The sequence below is a fragment of the Danio aesculapii genome, chromosome 6 (assembly GCF_903798145.1).
Source record: "Danio aesculapii chromosome 6, fDanAes4.1, whole genome shotgun sequence".
Classification (NCBI taxonomy): domain Eukaryota; kingdom Metazoa; phylum Chordata; class Actinopteri; order Cypriniformes; family Danionidae; genus Danio; species Danio aesculapii.
In genome coordinates this window covers 18627944-18648675 of record NC_079440.1, presented here as the reverse complement: position 1 = coordinate 18648675, position 20732 = coordinate 18627944, and the positions used below count along the sequence as shown (strand labels likewise).

Genomic DNA, 20732 nt, shown 5'->3' with positions numbered 1-20732 from the left:
TTCTAGCTGTATAAAACATTAGGAACTTTTGCTCCTTGATATTACTAACTAGTATGCACACCTTTATGCGTTTGTATTTCATTCATTCATTCATTTTCTTTTCAGCTTAGTCCTTTTATTAATCTTGGGTCGCCACAGCTGAATGAACCGCCAACTTATCCAGCACATGTTTTATGCAGCGGATGCCCTTCCAGCTGCACCCCATCTCTGGGAAACATCCATACACTCTTGCATTTACTCACATACACTACGGACAATTTAGCCTACCCAATTCACCTGTACCGCATGTCTTTGGACTGTGGGGGAAAACAGAGCACCCAGCCGGAGGAAATCCAAGCGAACGCAGGGAGAACATGCAAACTACACACAGAAATGCCAACTGACCCAGCCGAGGCTTGAACCAGCGACCTTCTTGCTGTGAGGCGACAGCACTACCAACCCGCATTTGTATTTTTAATCCCATGATTTGCTTTAATTTATTTATTTTATTCTAGGTACCAACTATTGTTACACTCAGGACTTTCAAAACAAAAATGTCCACAATGAATCTGCAATGGTTCCATTTATGCAAAAAGAAGTGACCCTGGGCTACATTAATCTGCTGCACAGGCAAATTTTTGGAAAAATTATATATTCTTTTGTTTCTGCCAAAAATAGTTGGAGTATTAAGTAAAAATAATGCTTCATCAAGATATTTCGTAAACTTCCTTCTGTAAATACACTCACTGGCCCCTTTATTAGGTACGCCTTACTAGTAAAGGGTTGGCCTGCCTTTTGCCTTCAGAACTGCCTTAATCTTTCGTTGCATAAATTTCAACAAGTTACTGAAAATATTCCTGCAGATTTGTCGGCTGCATATCCATGATGTGAATCTCCCATTCCAACACATCCTAAAGGTGCTGTATTGGATTAAGACCTGGTGACTGTGGAGGCCATTTGAGTACAGTGAACTCATTGTCATGTTCGAGAAACCAGTCTAAGATGATCCACGCTTTATGACCTGGTGTATTATCGTGCTGGAAGTAGCCATCAGAAAATGAGTACACTGTGGTCATAAAGTCATGGACATGGTCAGCAACAATACTCAGGCTGTGGTATTAACACAATGCTCAGTTGATACTAATGGGCCCAAAGTGAGAAAAGAACATATCCCCCACACAATTACACCACCACCACCAGCAGCCTAAACCATTGATAAAAGGCAGGATGGATCCATGCTTTAATGTTGTTGATGCCAAATTCTGACCTCCCATCTGAATGTCGCAGCGGAAATCGAGACTCATCAGACCAGGCAACATTTCTCCAATCTTCTGTTGTCCAATTTCGGCAAGCCTGTGTGAATTGTAGCCTCAGTTTCCTGTTCTTAGCTGACAGGAGTGGCACCCGGTGTGGTCTTCTGCTGCAGTAGCCCATCTGCCTTAAGGTTGGATGCGTTGTGTGTTCAGAGATGCTCTTCTGCATACCTCAGTTGTTACGAGTGGTTATTTAAGTTACTGTTGCCTTTCTATCAGCTAAAACCAGTCTAGCCATTCTACTGGATATTTTCTCTTTTTCGTACCATTCTCTGTAAACCCTAGAGATGGTTATGCATGAAAATCCCAGTAGATCAGTTACTGAAATACTCAAATCAGCCTGTCTGGCACCAACAACCATGCCATCTTCAAAGTCACTTAAATCACCTTTCTTCCCCATTCTGAAGCTCTGTTTCAACTGCAGCAGATCGTCTTGACCATGTCTACATGCCTAAATGCATTGAGTTGCTGCCATGTAATTGACTGATTAGAAATGTGCAGTTGGACAGGTGTACCTAATAAAGTGGTGGGTGAATGTATATCAAACAGTTTTGATTAGATTGTACAGCTTATTTTGGAAGGCAAAGTAATTTTCTCAGTATTTAAATTTTTAAAAAGCCTGTATCTCTGCCATTGTCATACCCTAAAAAGCACACATCAATTGAAAGGTTATTTGTTCAGCAGTCATGTGATATACTGTATTAAAAAAAAAAAAAAGGCAAATTGTTTTTAGATTTGCAATGTCATACGTATAGAAATAAGTATACTGACAAATAAGGTGGACGGTGGAGGTTCCATTCTCATTTTTCTATTTAAATCATTATTCACTGAAAATCTTGGCACAAACAGCTGCTGTTTTAATTATTATATAAATTATAGTTATTCTACCTGACTCGGTACTTATATAATGAAGTATGCTTTACATTTTGCTTGCGTGTAATAGGAATGTAATCACATATGTCATATTGTTGCTATCTTGCGATGTGAGCATCAGCTGTGTCACTTCTCATCACATGGTCATGTCCCTGACCATCATATGCAGATTTTAGAATCTCATCAGAAGTATACTGTAGAGCGTATTCAGGGTACTTTTTGCCTATTTTTTATACTGGGAACATGAACATACCATCTTTTCATATACTGTTTTCTACCATATATCTTTAGAAGTATGCAGAATTATATAAGCATATACGTAAGGTAGTGTAGTATGAAGTTTCAGATGCAGACAATGATTAGTTCACAAATTGTAATGGATCAGATTTTGAGTCTTTTAATGATCATTGGAAGGTAAATTAATGATAACACATTTATTTTTGTTTATCACACAAAGTCATAGCTAACATCAGAGCAAATTGTACGATGGTTTTAATACAGTGTACAGGATGTATAGGAAATTCTTAACATACTTTCACTGTGCTTATCCTTTGAATCTTGAAATTCACAGTTCAGTCATTGTATCATAGAAAAATCAGTGCCATTGTTCCAAATTCAAAAGAAGAAAATCCATGTGTTTGAATTCTTATTTTTTTGTTTTTTCTATTTTTTTTCTAACTTGTATGTGTAGGTATATTTCCCCCCTCATATTAACAGCTACAACATTGTAAATCATAACTAATCTAGAACCCATGCCCTTTAAGGACTATAAGCAGCAGGGGGCAATATAAACATGAAGATATAGAATCTACAGCTCTGTGTTCTACATCCTAGCTGACCTACAGCACATCCTAAATAATATACATTATAAGAAAAAAACCTCTAAAAACAGAGTATGCTAAAAACATTAAAAATGCTGGCATGGCGAATTACTTTTTGTGAAAGACATATCTGCATGCTGTTTTGTGGAATATTACGCACAACCATTTTCAAATCAGAAAACAAATAAGTTTAAAATGTAAATTTTTTTGTAGAGGACAATGCCTTGTCAGTTTAAACAGTTTAAATCTTGATGTGGTTTTCTGAATGCAGACACAAATTTAATAATGTAAAATGAATTGTTAAAATGAACACAATGTTGGTTACTATCTGATCAACAGCTGGAGTGCCCACAAGCTCCACTAGAGAGCACTCCATCCTGCACTAGTGCTTCACACCTGGACTCCATTTCCCACAACCCTTTGCTCTGATTATAGTTTCACCTGTTCCTTGTTACCTAAACTATTTAAGTCACACACTCACAGTGCCAAGTCTTGTATTTGCGTTAGCAAACATTTCTGAGCTTGCTTTCTTGATTCATTTTTTTTTTTTTTAAATCTGTAATTTAGCAGTTTTCTGTATTTTGTAGTGGTGGGCAGAATGAGGCTTCATGAAACACTGAAACAGTCAAAGCAAATGTATCAAGGCTTAGAAACATTTATAAACCCGTGTCTACAGTGTGGCCTAGTGGCCATTTTTTATCTATTGCTCTGCAATAGCTTCGGCAAAGAAACAGTTACGCAAATTGAGGAACTATACCCCATGTTGTAGAGTTTAGTGAAGCGGTGAGTTCCAGACTATAGTATGCTGAGATAATGGGTTTGAATCCTGGGGGATGCACCTATAGATATTAGTTTTTTAAATGCTCTGTTCTTGTAACATGTTTTGTTTAAACATTGGCCTAACATTTGAATGAACACTTTGTGAATAAACGTGTTGTTTTAGTCATAAAAAATTACATTATTAAAATACATCAAGTAATAATTTCAGAGTACTTTTATAAGTCAAGATTTGAATTTGGAAAATTTGTAGCACAGTTGCTCTGTGCTCAGATCTCGAAACGCTTCTGAAATGGCGGTCGCTTTAAATTGCTTTAGTCACTTGAACTGGTGTTTCGAATCACTTTAGTCACATGACCTGGCTGTTTCGAATAATGCTTCGGTGCAGTTTTTCGAAAAACTTGAGCTTTGAGATCTCGACACTGTGTCAAAGTCAGTTTTCACGTCAGCCGTCCCTAGTATTTTGTGATTCACATTGTCCCTTCACACATTAATTTATTCTTTTCAAGTGCATTATTGTATGATCTTTCCTAAAACTTTTATGATGTTGAAATTCATTAAAAGTGCCATTTTTAATCGTTTGAAATATTGTCTGTAATGGAGTTGTAAATTATGATGGGGAAAATGGTAGCGCAACTTCTTCTACTATGTCAACTAAATTTCAATAAATGCCATTTGTATAATATATTGTTTCAAACTACTAAAATGTCAATGAAAGTCATTTTATTAAACTGCAGAGTTGAATTTCCAACATCAAAGTCAACAGAACAGATATCAAGATAATTCAAAAACACTTGAAGCATAAAATACGAAATTGATAATTAACACATTTTTTATAGAGTAGTGTAATTTTGGACTGCTTATGATTGTTTGTAGCCTGTCCTGACCCTCGTCTGTTTATTGCATTACTTTTGTCTATTACCCTTGACATTGTTTGTTTGCTGGTTTTAGTGATATATTAAGCATTCGGTTTGATAGGTTACATGAACTCTGTGATCTCTTTCCATGAGAATTTATTAGGGAATTTTAGGGGATTAAAAAAAACATTCAAATTATGTAATTTTTATATTTATGTAAAGATTATTTTGGCAATAAACAGCAGTTCATACTATTTTTTTACAAATTGTATGTGTTTATGGTAAATAATCCTAATATGTATTCCAAAATGTTGTATTAAATTAGAACAGGGGTGTGTGGGGTCACCTCCCTGAAAATGAGCTTTTGCAGGGCGGTATGTGTGGACTTATTTAAATTCCAAAAGTGATGATTACATTCATGGATAAAAATCTGGGCAACAATCAAGACATTGAGGGAGTTCACAAACATTGTGTGCTGGTGTAGAAGATAAGTCCCTTTAGGGTGGGCTTACTTAATTGGTGATTTGTTACTGCAGTTCTTTTCCAACATCAAAATCATTGTCAGGATTGTTCTGGACTGTGTGTTCTTTTGGTCATGTTAGTTCCGTCATATGTTATTATTGCTGGCAAATTAAAAGGAGAAACCAATGGAGATAAAGTCACACTCGTTTGCTGACGAATAGAAAATACACGCATCCTAGGCTCAGGGGAACAGGAACCCAAAAACAATGAATACTAGACCATGAATGGTGGAAGCACTGGGGCTTAAATAACAAACACTGATAAGCAGTGTTAGGCACATTACTTAAAATAAAAGTAATTTGTTATATTTACTTCTCACAAATAGGAAGTGAGTTGGTAGCCAAATTACATCATTATGAAAGTAACACATTATAAGGAAAGTGTTTATTATGAGATAGACACTAAATTTACTAAATTAAACTATAAAGCACTGTTCTATATTATATATTAATGTTGTTGTGGGAAAGTTCAAAGACATATCAAATTTATATTCTATTTTAAACAATAACATTTTATAGTGGAACAATAAAACAGTAATAAATGTTTTAGAAATTTTAATATTTATTGCACACTACAGCTGTAACATAGGAGTCAAGGCACAACCAAGCTGAGGGTCCAAACACAGTTTATATGGCAATGGTTAAACAGGAACAAATGAAATTATTAGGGTAATCCAAAAGCGTAATCGTAGTCACAGGCAGAGATCAGTGCAGGCAGCAATCAGGATAAACAAGAAACAAGGCAAGAATCACTAGGCTCGGCTAACGCTTAGTAATGTTACAGGTAAACAAGACTCAGCAATGCGAGTGAAAATGAGAGCAGTGTATATATAGTCAATGTAATCAATGATGAGCTTGTGTGTGAAATCAGAGAAAGAACTGAAACTGGTGTGTGTATGTAAGGTGCATGCTGGGATTTGTAGTTCATATCAGTGGCAGATTTGTAGTTCTTTGCAACTGCTATAAATTAGATAAATTATGCTTCTAAAGAAATGTAATAAAATAGGTGAATGGATAGATTGTTTTTTTATGTTTAAACAGTATAATTTCAAGCTTTATTTTATTCAATTAACATCATATTTTTTGAAACACAGCGACATAAGACACTTTTACATAAGATGTGATATATATTTAGTGTGTTTCTTTCAACAAGCCGTCTAATGTTTATTCACTTTTTAATCTTGGTATAACTGGTAAAGCACTGTCACTTCCATACTCTCTGGCTGGATCCTGCCTTCACCAATGGCAAGCTGATAAGGAAATATTATTTGTAAAATTGACCATCGGAATATACTATGACAGCCTGATCTCACGAGGAAACGTAACTATTTTATGTTTTGTCAGTTTAGTGGCTAATTCATACATTAAAAATCTATGATTTTAAAAAGAAGATGTGGCACCCAACCCAGCCCTTAAACCCTACCATCATTGGGGATCAGAAAATCATACTGAACTGTACCAATGAGATCGTTAGAATTCATATGAATTCGCCACTAAATCAAAAAGTTACAAATTGCCATGAAATTGTGGTGGCTATGACATGATTAAATAGTTTTGCTGCTGTCGATTAGCCTATTTTTCATGTGACAGAACACTATTAAACTAGTTTTAGTTCCTTTGATGTAGTATCCTTCTTTGAAAGCAGAACTACTGTTATCGCCTGCGCTTTCTTAGAAAATTATCATAAATTATGTGGTTGTCCAACACAATCTCAAGGCAATTTGAACCTTTTTGATTTAGTGGCTAATTCGTATGAATTTGTACAATCTCATTTGTAGAATTTAGTACAATTTGCTATGTTTCGTGTGACTGAACTCGCACGAACACTAAACTGACAAAACGTAAAATAGTTGTTTCCTTAAGAGATCAGGCTGGGTTGTCCCACCACCGAATCATCACTGGTTATGTGCCCTACTCCCCCACAACAAACACACCAGAGCAGGTTCTATAGATAATAGTCTGTTCAGATGAAAACTACTTCGGTGAGCTCAATTACAGCAAACTATACAGTCTATCAAATATATAATGTCGCTTATTATTGTCAATAATGTTAATGGCATTGTAATGGGGGAAACTGTAATTAGTTTGATCACTTGTAATTGAAAAAAGTAACTGTTAGTAACAGTATTGATTTATAATACCTGCTGATAACTAAATCATGAAATTCCAAACAGGTACTAGGGAAAATCTAGAAAAAAGCCTGAATAAGGAAAGAAATAAATCACATGACCAAAACAAACAGAGAACACAGAGTCCAGAATAATCCTGACTATTATGCAGAAAAAATGTTGAAAGCATATATTATGGTAACAAATTTTGCTTGCTCCTAACAATATATAGTACGTAAATACTGTTTTATTAGATTATTGGAGAGTTGAAAATATTAATCAATTAATGAAAAGTAGTCCACCCACTGCTACATTATCAAAATCACCATTAATAAAACATGTATAGTGGTTTGGTTGTACATTGTTAGTATGCAAAATGGCGCACACACTAAGTGTATATTAAAGCATGAATGAATGTGTATCTGCATGTACACTTCCTTTCCACCGCATTTTAAACAAGATTATTCAAAACTGAATTGCACTTCCTAATCTCTCCCAACAGTTCTTGTTAAAAGGGCCATTGTGTTATGAAGGAAGTCCATTTGACCTCAGAATATCTGCAGTGTTTATAAAGTATAACATGGTTTACAGACAAGCACAATGAGGAACACTGTGAGAAACTTTTACAGTTGTAATAAACAGTGCCTAGTACACAGTTTTAAAAACCTCTGCCAGCTTTAATCTGCTCAAACCCAATTTACTGTAGTTTGCACCCTATTAATTAAGAGTTATTTTATTTAAAGAGATGGGTAGGTCAAAAAAAAAAACAAGAAAGAATGGAACAAAATTGAAACTAGTGGGTAGATCTAAATGATTTGATCACTACAGCGAGAACATTTGGAAACTTAAAGTACCTCAGGCCAGGAATGTATTAGTCACTCTTAATGATGGAACAATCATCAAAAACACGTGGGTTTTTAAAAGAAGCATGCAAAACAAGAAGTGAATAAGATGAGTAATGATTGTGTTTCCTCTCGTTCTGTTCATCTTTTCGTGTTAAGATACAAATGATTTCTATGCTATCTTATATTTACTGAACTAGTTTTACTTCAAGGATAATTAACTGTTTGTAGGATGAAGCAAAAATTGTTATTAAAATGGCAAATTTAAATGCCAACTCCATGCATGCCTTATGATCAGTTTGACATGCGTTGTAAAGAAATAAATATATTGAAAGCCCATTCACTTGTGTAAAATACAGATATGACATATTAAGCATAACATGAATTTGTATCAAAGTTCAACATGTTTTTTTATTCCTTTTCAGAGTTGCAAAGACAAAGAAATAGCAACAGATCTGTTGTTTTATTCTCTGTTGTGATGTGTATGTCCAAGTGTAACTATCCTGTAATTCTAACAAAATAAAAACAGTATTCATGTTGGGACTTTCTATGCTGCTATGCTTACATATACTAAAAGATGAAAAATCCTGTATATTTCACTGTATATATCAACAGAAAACAAATTCCAAAAGTGAGATTTATAGAGGTAATAAACCTTTTGATTTTCTTAAAGAAATCTCTCGTTTGGACAAAAACATCAACTGAATAAATGTAAACCAAAATCAGCACAACAGTATAATTTTCAATGTTCTTTAAGCCATCCTGGCTGTTTTCCTAAAGATAATGTGTATTTACATAACCTTTATCAATTTACAGAACACAATATAATCATTTATTATCCGTCTTATTCTGTGATAAGCCACATCAGTTCACAGAAAGAAGTCTCAAACACATTAGTAAAAAAATGTTTTTATTTTTAATTACTTTTACATTATGCTAAAAAAAAATATTTTAATCTTCTGTGAAATATATAGTTCATTCATTCATTTTCTTTTCAGCTTAGTCCCTTTTTTAATCAGGGGCCGCCATAGTGGAATGAACCGCTAACTTATCCAGCATATGTTTTGCACAGTGGATGCCCTTCCAGCTGCAACCCAGCACTGGGAAACACCCATACACGCTCATTCACACACATACACTACGGACATTTAGCTTACCCAAGTCACTTATAGTGCATGTCTTTGGACTTGTGGGGGAAACCAAAGCACCCTGAGGAAACCCACGCGAACACGGGTAGAACATGCAAATTCCACACAGAAATGCCAACTGACCCAGCTGTGAGGCGATTGTGCTACCCACTGCGCCACCATCATGTCCATAAATATATAGTTTACCCAAAAAATTTTAATTTACTCACTAGCAGTGTTGGGTAAGTTACTTAAAAAAAGTAATAGATTACCAATTACTGACTACTAGTGGAAAGTTGATTCCATTCCATTATTAATTACTGTAAAAAATTACTTTACTTAGAAGTTACTTTTAAAACTTTCAGTAGTTTAATATTCACTATTAAAATGGGTTGATCACAGCGGCTTGACATAGGCCCAATTCCAATTCTATTTTTGCACCCCTACCCCTTCCCCTTCCCCTTGGCCCTTACAAGGGGGTTAAGGGGAAGAGCTTCAAAATTTACCCCTAAGAATTGGGACAGCACTACAGCACCTGCTCACGTCATCAAATGTCATTGCGATCTCATGCTTCATGTGAGATCAGACGATCGTGACAGCTGTAGTTATTCCAGTTATTTTTATTTAAAGTTATTTTTTGGTATTTATCTTCAGGAAGTCACTGAAGGCATATATTGTTATTACGATCTAATGTGGCAATAAGATCGTAACTATACTGTGTATTTACAGTGGCCATATTCATCTATGTAAACACAACAAAAACAACACTAACATTATAGCAGACACTGTAAAAAGCTTATTCTCAGCCACTAGACATTACTGACAGGTTTTCCAGTGTCATTGAGTGTCAGAATGTTTTGGGACTGCTGTACAGTAATCTTCGTTTGAAGGGGTGTATACTCCTTGCCCTTAGCCCTGCGCCTTCAAGCTAAAGAGAATTGGAACACCACTACCCCTTCACGGGCACGCGCAAAACGATGGGTAGGGGTAAGGGGAAGGGCTAGGGGGTAGAATTGGGATTGGGCCATACTGTATTCAAAAGACTTAAAGAGTTCGCCCAAAACTTCAAATTCTCTCATCATTCACTTGTTCCAAACCTGTCTCTTTTTCTTGAACACAAAAGACGACATTTAGAAGAAAACTGGATACCTGTAACCATTGACACCCATAGTATGAAAAATCACTGCAGTGTTTGGGTGTTCTGTGTTTGCCTGAGGTCATTAGCCTACCGAAATGTATATATTCCACACATAGTATGAAGCTGATGGGTCAGTTCTTGTCACGTGACTCACGATTTTCCACTGGGTGCATAAGTTATATGCGAGCATGCGCAATATGCGCTCCTCAATTGGAAATAACGAACTTGCGTGATTAATGAAAAGACAAGATATGTGAATGGCCCCATAAGCAGCTACGCTTATCTTCACATTCAGAAGATACATTCACTCCCGATTCTGGTTTAGGCTGAGTCGGACCGCCGTGTTTTTGGATGCCGGTGTTCTCCTTGGCGACAAGTATTGTCAAAGAATGCTTTCTGTTCAAGTGCTTGAACAAGTTGAGTTAAAAGCAGTTGAAAGTTTTTTAGAGACTGGATATTGACTGCATTTCACAGCAATATTTTTGTTGTTACGCTCAATGAAATCAAAGTAATGTCTGTATTTCCACTTGAAGAAGCAAACACTCTCGACAGCAGCAGTACATTTTCCAGCTATTTAAAAGCGAATGCGTATTAACTGACATTGCAGCAGAAAACGTGATTTAAAAGAAGCACTTTTTTCTTCTAAACGCTATATTTTTAAAGTAAGTAACGCAACTGACTGTAATCATTGCATAAATGTAATTCGTTACATTACTGTGTTGCCCAAAAATGTCGTTAGAATACAGTAACACGTTACTGTGGAACGTGTTACACCCAACTTTGCTCACTATGTACTCGCCCTGAATTGGTTGTTATAAACCTCAGTTGAACACAAAGAAGATATTATGAAGAAAGCTGGAAACTAAATACTAAAGTAGAAAAATCAAATAGTATGGAAGTCAATGGTTAATAAAATATCTTTTGTTTTCAACAAATAAAAGAAACTCAAACAGGTTTAGAACACTGAAGGAAGAGTAAATGATGACAGAATTTAAATATTTGGGTGAACTATTCCTTTGAATCTAATTTTTTTTCTAAGAATTAAATTATTTTGTATATTTAAAAAAAAAGATTAATCTAACTGATAACATAAATAATAATAATAATAATAATAATAATAATAATAATAATAATATTTTTGGTATTTTCTTTTTTGTATCAGGACCAATCTAGTGCACCACTTACATTGTAGACACTTTGTTACTCTCCTCTGGGACTGTCATGTTGATAGACCTCAGGAGAGACATGACACTCTCTCACTGCACACAGAGGTCCTGAGGGACACAGACGTCCCGACTCCTGAGTGTGATTGTTTTGCTTGCTGACTGATGGAGGAGTCTTTTGTGTTTTAACACTGAGCTCTGTATATGTGCCTAGAGCCACGAATCGCTGAGGGACAGTCCAACTCTCCCTGCGAAGTGTGTGCTGTTAAGGTTACAGCCCAGCAGGGCAGAGTGTGTATGATACTATTCAGTGCAGGCTGGGTTATTAAATGAGATGTGAGTGGATGGAGTGAATGCTGGTGTTGATATTGTGATACGAGACACCAGCCATTGCTATGGCAATGAAGCATTCGCTACAGAGAAAGTTACAAAAGACCACGAGCTGCTTAGTTGGGTCAAGTACAGTTCAGAAGGGCAGACAGGGTGCACTCTATTACCATCACTGACAAGCATGCACACAGACATGCACACAGACAGGCATGTGTGGGTCTAACAGTGCTGTTACCAAAATAATTGTTGCAAGTGGAGTGGTAGTGTTTTTAAAAATTATTTGGTGGTTCATAGTGCTTTTACAGAAGATGTGTTTGAACTGGCAGACAAAAATTCTGTATTGAATTTATTTTAGAAAGTGGAAAAAAGATACCTAACCAGGGATGGACAAAAATACATTCAAATGTATTTAAAATAAAATACCAAATACATTCACTTTAAAGGTATCAAAATAAACTACAAAATACAGCAGCCAGAAATGTATCAAAATAAAATACTGTATTTTGAAAATACTTCAAAATACTTTTACAAGGCAGCATGACATTTCTCACAAAACTTCAATCAATAGGCATATTCGATCAATCCCTTCACCATTAAACTGACTTTATTAAACATTAAGTGAAGTAAACAATGTTTGAAAGCAACAGCTTTTCTCTGAGCAAGTTTAAGTCAGCTTCTCTGCCACCGCATTCATCTCTATTTAACATAAGTAGATATTCATAAAAAAGTAACTTGCTTTTTTATTTTGGTAGATTTTGTACAAATTTCATACAGAAAGTCCTGTCTTGAAGATGTTCTCTTTAATCACTATAAGAACCATTTAATGTTACTCTTGATTATGAAAACTGGCACCATCTCTTAAAAGTCATATATTTTAAAATGTTTTGAAATGTAAAATTTCCAAAACTACTAAAATCTAAAATCATGTTTTTATTTTTATTTTTTTTTTGCAATTGTACTCTTCAATACACAACATAAAACATAATATCTAAAAAAAACAGCTATCTGTTTTTGCTGCTATAAAACCTGAGTTAGAAGAAGAAGTTTGTATAACTATAAAGAGCACCCGCACATCAGCTGGCATTAGAAACAGCTAATATCACTACTGTAGGACTTTTTATGTTGTTTGTCTTATTTTTCTTGTCTTATTTTGACTTGCTCCCAAACCTACTTCTGCTATTTGTCTGTTACTTTCTTTGTATGTGACACATAATTTCCATCTATACTCCAAGCATTGATAAACTTCTTTAATATTCTTCAATTTTCTAGTCTGATGTCAAGCCTTGGCAAATAACTGAGAAAGCTTCAATGTAGACTTCTTACAAAGTATCAAATAGGCTAAAAAAAAAAAAGTAAGCTTCATTTTGGACTTTTTAAAATTTTATTTACATTTTTTTAAAGTTTTATTTTTAATAATCTCCTTTGAAATTCTTGAATTCCTTATTCCTAAGTACTATATTCTTTTAAGTATTATAGCAATGTTTTAATCTTTCCCAATGGCAAACTACAGGCTCACACCAATGAAGACTATTTGCTTGGAAGAACATAGAACATTCTGTCAACCCCTCCCACTTTTGAAGATGCAGTTGTTATAGAACTTATATGGAAGATGGAAACCCTTACTTGATCTTTAAAGCTAAAAACAGAAAGGGATTATTTCATGGAGCAAGTGGAAAGAATTTTTGGACAATGAGATTAATCAATGCTCATTTATATATAAATGGTATTGTAAGCTCTCAGCAGTGGTGGAGAGAGTATTGAAAAATCGTACTGAAGTAAAAGTACCATTACTTTCCCAAAAATGTAGTGCAAGTACAGTAAAAGTATCTGTTGTAAATATTACTCAGAGTATGAGTAAAAAGTAGCCCTTTTAAAAAGTACTCAAGAGTAGTGAGTATTATGATGTGAACGGCTCATGCGTTAACATGCAATTTGGGCATGGATGTGTAAACGTAACATTCTGTAGTGCATTAGTAATTGTTTAAGGGCATTTGGTGGTTTCAGTCCTCATACAGTAAACATCCATCTACTCATCAGTGACATGCAGTCTATATAGTCTCTCCATCATTGCATGTAAAGTTTTTAGACATCTTCTTGTACACTTTTAATGCTTACAAACGGTTTGTTGCATTTATGAGCAGCCAATGTCTTGCGGTTGTTCAGTATGATGTTATTTACTGTCTAAGTGCGATTTGATTGGACAAGAATCACAGGACTGATTAATCTACTTTAGACAATCACTAGAGACAAGAAAAATAATGACTGCAGGTTGAAGGAAAATAGTGGAGTAAAAGTACCGATACATCACTAAAAATTTACTCAAGGGAAATATAATAATAATAATAATAATAATAATAATAATAATAATAATAATAATAATAATAATAATAATAATAATAATAATGTTTTAATCTGTTTTTAAATATTGTTTTTATTTACAATACATTTTTCCTCTTGTGGTTCTTGTAAATTTTGTCATTTAAAAAATAATAAAGGGGTTAATCTGGTAATAAAATCGTTATAACAATAACATTCAAAACACTTACAGAATAGAACACTTACATAATAACCACATGAGCCTCACATGCACAACAACTTGTTAAAATAACTTGTGGAACATACATGGAACTTATGGCTTTGAATAAAATACTCAAACCATACATTTCATATGTTCCATGTTTCATTTGTGTTGTGTCATGATGCTCATGTGATATATATTTTTTTAAAATGCTAATTTAATTTATGTACCCATTTAACCCATTTAGGTTTATTGATCACACACTGGTTTAAGTTGCCTCATAACTCTTTTATAGTTAGCACTGTTATATATGCTCTACTGTGTCCAAATAGATCCAACATGGAAAAAAAAAGTGTCCAGATGTTTTTGAACATTTATATGATGACTTAAGCTAAGGGGAGCAGAGTTGACTAGGTCTAACTAGTCAGAGCTGGTTACACTCACCCAGAGGCAGGATGCCATAAAGTGCGATGAGCTGTCTGACGTCTGAGAGAGATGGCATAGGCTCAATATCTGCTTGGCGTAGTGTTGTGCCCAGGTAGCTGTATTCACCTAGAGACACAAGGAAAAAACATATGCTAGACTGCTTTATATACTGTATGTTATCAAACATCAGAAAACATTGGCTGCCTGCCAGCATTGCGTCACGTCAACATTGTGACCCTGGTTTCCAAGGAATGTTAAAAAAAACAAACATGTCAGAGTAACAAAGTTGTTCCGACACATAGAAGTCAATGTGGTTTCTATACTTTAAGCGACACACCCTGTTCCCAGAAAGAACAGAATAAACTTAAATGAAAACTTTGCTATTGGCTTTATATTTTGTGCCATTTTAGAGCAACATTAGGTTGCTATGCTGCACAGTTTAACGACTGATGAGTCATAAACTCCATTTCGATACACTATCGTTGACAGAGATGTGATTCAGCACTGTGCACGTGTCTGTGATCAAGTAGTAAACACAATCTGAGTAATGGATTTATCATAAAGTATAATCTACAAATGCTAGATGGCCTTATGTAACTCTTTGATTACAAATGCGATTGAAAGATAGAACAACTGGCAACACTCAAAAATGGTGCAAATTTCTTTACAAAGAAGATGTGTATTTTTGTGTATGAATGTGGTAAGGGTGATTTCACTAAGTACACTACCTGACAAAAGTCTTGTCATCTATCCAAGTTTTAGTAACAACAAATAATAACTTAACTTCTAGTTGATCATTTGGTATCAGAAGTTGCTTATATGAAAGGCAAAGACCTCTAGATTACACTTATTTTACCAAAATAAAATATGATCATGCCTTGATTTTTAATGATTTAATTAGAACAGTAAGGTCTGACTTTGGTTGCTTAGAATTTTTTTTCTCGTTGAACATGAATAATGTTGAGTATAGAATATAAAGTGCAGAGGAAAAAGAATTACTATAGTGTGTGACTCCCATGAGCTTGAACGACTGCATCCATACATCTCTGCAATGACTCAAATAACTTATTAATAAAGTCATCTGGAATGGCAAAGAAAGCGTTCCTGCAGGACTCATAGACATCAAGAACAAGACATCAAGATTCTTTGGATTCAACTTCTGTGCCTCCTCTTTCATCTTACTCCAGACATGCTCAATAATGTTAATGCTTATGACTGGGCTGGCCAATCCTGGAGCACCTTGATCTTCTTTGCTCTCAGGAACTTTGATGTGGAGGCTGAAGTATGGGTATGAGTGCCATCCTGCTGCAAATTTGCCCTCTCCTGTGATTTGTAATATAATAGGCAGCACAAATGTCTTGATACCTCAGGCTGTTGATGTTGCCATCCACTCTGCATATCTCTTGCACGCCCCATGGTGAATGGGGCCCAAACCATATTGAACCCCAACCCATGATTTTTCCTTTACCAAACTTGAATGATTCCTATGAGAATCATAGGTCCATGTGGGTTCCAGTAGGTTTTCTGCAGTATTTGTGATGACTGGGATGCAGTTCAACAGATGATTCAACAGAAAAATCTTCTTTATGCCAATTATCAACCAGAAGTCAAGTTATTATTTATTGCTATTACAACTGGGATCGACGACAAGACTTTTGTCAGGTAGTGTAGGGCATGTTCCTGGATCATCATCAAAGTTGTCCAATCAGCCAATCATATTTAAGAGATAAGCGTACAGTATAAGTTAAGACATACGGTTAGGGTTATGTGCTTCTACATCATTGCTTTTTAACTATAAATTTCCCTCTAATTTTGGGAATAATTTAGGGTTAGTGTTCAGTTTAGCAGTACAAATTATGAATTATGAAATTATCATCAATTAAACATTTGAAATGATCATGCTGATTCCAAGGTCATCATAAATGCTAATCCTACATAATGTGCATCCTACTTGACAAAATCACACACACACACAAAAAAAAGTGAAATCACACTGCTAATTTTGTAGCTGCATATGCATTGTTTGAGGAGCTCACACTTATTTTTTTTTTTTTAAAACTCAATTTACTTATCCATATGGGGGTGACAGCAGGCAGAACTGGAGGAGGTGGAAAAAGAATAGCAAACTACTGAAGATGATAAAAACAATAGGAGCCTTTACTTAGTGAGAGTAATTGAATACTACTTCTTGGCTTAGTTATTGACATCTTATCCCACTTCTTTGTTTTACTAAATATTGTCTGCTTGCCACACAAGCTTATTTTATAATATGTGCTACATTTTCATGAAACAGGCAAAAACGTGCTTCAACATACATTTGACTGCAGTTTCTAGTTCAAATGTACACTACGGGGCAGTGTAACTTCAAAAACTTGTGTTCCTTTTCACATTGATAATATTTATGGGGACTTATTGATGAATAAAGGATTATTTTTGTGCAGTTATTTGTTTGCAGTTATTTGGACTTTATCAGATTAAGCTGTACAAATTAATTCCGAGAATGATCAGCAGGAACACTGAAATGTTTAGTAAACAAATGACTTCAGAGGCAGTTTGGAGGCCAGAAGTGTGACCCCAGCAATTGAACTGGGACAAGAGTGTCTGTTTTCAATGTGGCATTACACCGTGCCAAGAAACTTGACTGAAAGAATGATTGTGATGGGGCCTACAACATTCAGTGCCAAAGTAAGATCAAGTATTTTCTGGTACTGCTGGCAGAGTGGACTGTACGTTTTGACCAATTCTACTTCTATTAATATCCATTACTATATTTCAACAAATGCTAGACTTATGTAATAATATAAAATAAAAAATGTGAAAAAGGTAAAAAAATATAGTTTTGTAGTTAAATTGTGGCTTTACAAATGGTAGGCAATAATATATAATTCTGACTTTATCTGTATGTATGGAAAGCATTGTCAATGCACCATGATGCACGGAGATATAGAATTGAACCGAATCGATGGCATGATAATCGTAACCGAACCTAACAGGTTTACACCCCTAGTTTCTACCATATATTTAACTGTAAATTTAACCACAGCTGCCAGATTTTTTATTGTAAATTTGACAGATTTTTTTTAACAGTGATGTCAAATATGTACACCGTTTAAAGAAAAATATAACTGTATTACATCTGAAAAACAAAAATATGAAATATTTAGTGCAAATATTACTGCAGAGTTCACTCACTGACACTTTTTAGGGTGGTACTAGTGACATATCTCGGTGGTAAAAGTGTTAGGTTTTTACCTATGTAATCTGACAGCTTGACATTCATTGGCCTGATTATGAAGCCTTCCAGGACAAGTTCCTCATATAGAGATTCTATGGTCCTATATAGGGAAGACAAAAAATAGAGACAGTTTAATAGATAGAAAAACAGAAAGAGCATAGCAAACTGATCAGTCATGCAGTGTATCTGACGCAACCCTCCATTACATCACACTGTTCAAAGCCAGCCATGAATTCCTGCGTTCCACATGGATGTCCGCCAGTCACCCTGTGAGCTCCAAACTCTGACATTCACAATAACACTCGAGCTCTTTCCAGAAGCACAATCCCTCTATTGCCGAAATCCCACAGTATTCCGGTGTCTTAACACGTGATTTACATCTCCCGGTCACAGTGGCAAAGGTCAAATTTATTTTAGCAATGATTGAACTACGGCATAATATATTCTTGTGAAACAGACTTTGGATTTTCCACCAGTTTAGTTGTACAAACCTGTCAGCTGTAAGGTCTTTCTCTTTCTTTTTCTTCTTCTTTCCAGTCTTTCGCCCTTTCTTCTTTTTCTGAAGCAAAGAAAATGTGTTTTTAGTTATGATAACAATCATGTATAAAAAGCAATTCTCAATCAGGAATGACAGAGGTGGTAATGTATGTGTCATATTACAGTTCAGATATTATATTTTTGTTTCTGGACTGTATTAACTCTAATCAAAGTGTGCTTAGCTTAGTGTCAGCCAGTAAAAGATGTGGATTTCTTCTTTTAATATGAAGCATATCTTTTTCAGAATCTTCTTACAGTACAAAAAAAGTTTTAATTAAAGAAGTGTGCATCAATTGACAGCTTATAAATGTCATCTTATACTAACTTTAAAAAACTTAAAAAAAAACATTCTGGGGTTTATATTTATATGCACTTGTTTATTTGATCCACATTGGAACCATTTACTTGAAGGGGTGTTTAAAAGACTGTCATAAAACCTTTATAATAATAACATCACATACCATGAATGAGATTTTATACACGATTATGACATTATTAAGTTATTGGGCCCTATCATACACCCAGAGCTGGCCCTGTACGTTTGGGGGCCCTAACCAGAATGACTTTGGGGCCCGACCTTGCTCTATAGTGGAGTATTGTCATAGCAAACTGGCCCACAATGATTTTATTGCTTATTAAATACAATCAATGAAACAGAAAAGTAAAGCCTGATTTATTGTACTTAATAACTCTCTGAATGATTTGGACATTTTAAAACAGCACTGTTTTTATCAACTAGCAGCTTCAAAAATGAAGAATTAAACAATCTTTAATAAAGGGACCGGCGATTCATACTTTGCATCCTTCTAGAGTGTTTAAAACATATTTTATTAATTTGGATTTCAATTCAACAGATTGAAGGTTCTATAAAAGATTCTAGGTTGAGTTTTTTTTTTTTTTAATAAATTTCAAAAGTAAAAACCCTGCAATGAAAGACAGTGAGCAATATTTAGCCAAAAGTGAAAACGCACTACTTAGTAATAAAATATGCATTCTGAATAAATTAAAAACTCAAGAAAACAACAAAACAATTAACATTAATGCAAAGATTGATTCATAAATAATAAAACCAATGAGCAAATAATATAAAGTAAATATGAAAAATATTCATAGAAACAAACATAGAAAAAGGGAAGCAACAAATACTGGGTTAATGTTAATACCCAAACACAAACTTTATTATTTCCTTCAGTCTCCTTTCCTGTTCCTTACATTTGAGATGCAGTGTCCAGAGCTTATAATAAACTATGATTAATTCTATTAGGACATAATTTTTATAAACATGTCTCAGGAAAAAATATTACCAGTGTGCAAAATATGTCAGTGAAAGACACTTCAGTACTGCATTTTAGTAAAATGCGTTTTAGACTAAAAACGGGTCTGTAAAACCAGGAAAAACTAAAATATTTCATATAAGTAGACAACGTTTACTAATCTGTAATTGCCTATTTTCAATTAATTAGCACTTAAAAGCGATGCTAAAAATGATTTTGTGCTTGTCTCTTTTCGTCATCATTTTCCCCCTCAGTTTTTCTACGCCTGAAGAAGAGCGTTAGTTTTTTTTCATTTTCACGATCCAATTTCCAAAATAAATCACGTATATAATGGCAGGCAGTGAAGCAAAGGCCATGGTGGCTGTGTCCGTGCATGGGCTCGCATTCTTGTGGCGACTGGTCGGTCTTACAGGTTTCCTTGGAAGAACAAACTCGAATCGCGAGAACACAGAGCGCATATGAGAAATGAGATGCTGCGAGCTTATTGTTGATCACATGACTTTCACACAAAACATTTTTAACTTTAATAAAGTTATGATTTTTTTCTTTTTAGTGAAAATGTATAAATATTTAAGCACTAAAGCACTGCAATTTGTAAAATGCAAATAAAAATGATTTTAGCAAGGAAGCGGTTTGCACCACTGGTGGGTTGTGGGGGCCTCCTAGTGGCGGCAGGGCCCTAAGCAATCGCTTAGTTCGCTTATAGGGAGGGCCGGCTATGCATACACTCCGTGCAAAGAGCAAGACATGTTTGGCGCGATTTCCTGCTATTTTCAGACCAGTGCAACCCTAATTTTCACTTTTTGCGCCACGTTGTTTAATTAGCAAATCAATTTGTGCTACTTTGTGGACTCATGGGTGTGCTGGTCTAAAAAGAAGGCGTGTTAAGGTGC

The 20732-nt window shown here is 35.0% G+C and overlaps 1 protein-coding gene across 1 annotated transcript in view; it reads right to left on the bottom strand.

Moving 5' to 3' along the window:
* iqca1 (IQ motif containing with AAA domain 1) overlaps positions 1-20732 on the bottom strand; it is a 115190-nt gene that overhangs the window by 13757 nt on the left and 80701 nt on the right. The window contains exons 12-14 of the mRNA XM_056459711.1: positions 18520-18587; positions 18046-18128; positions 14812-14919 (exon numbers count right to left, since the gene is read on the bottom strand). Of these exons, the coding sequence (XP_056315686.1) occupies positions 14812-14919; positions 18046-18128; positions 18520-18587 (259 nt within the window). The remainder of the gene's footprint in view (positions 1-14811; positions 14920-18045; positions 18129-18519; positions 18588-20732) is intronic.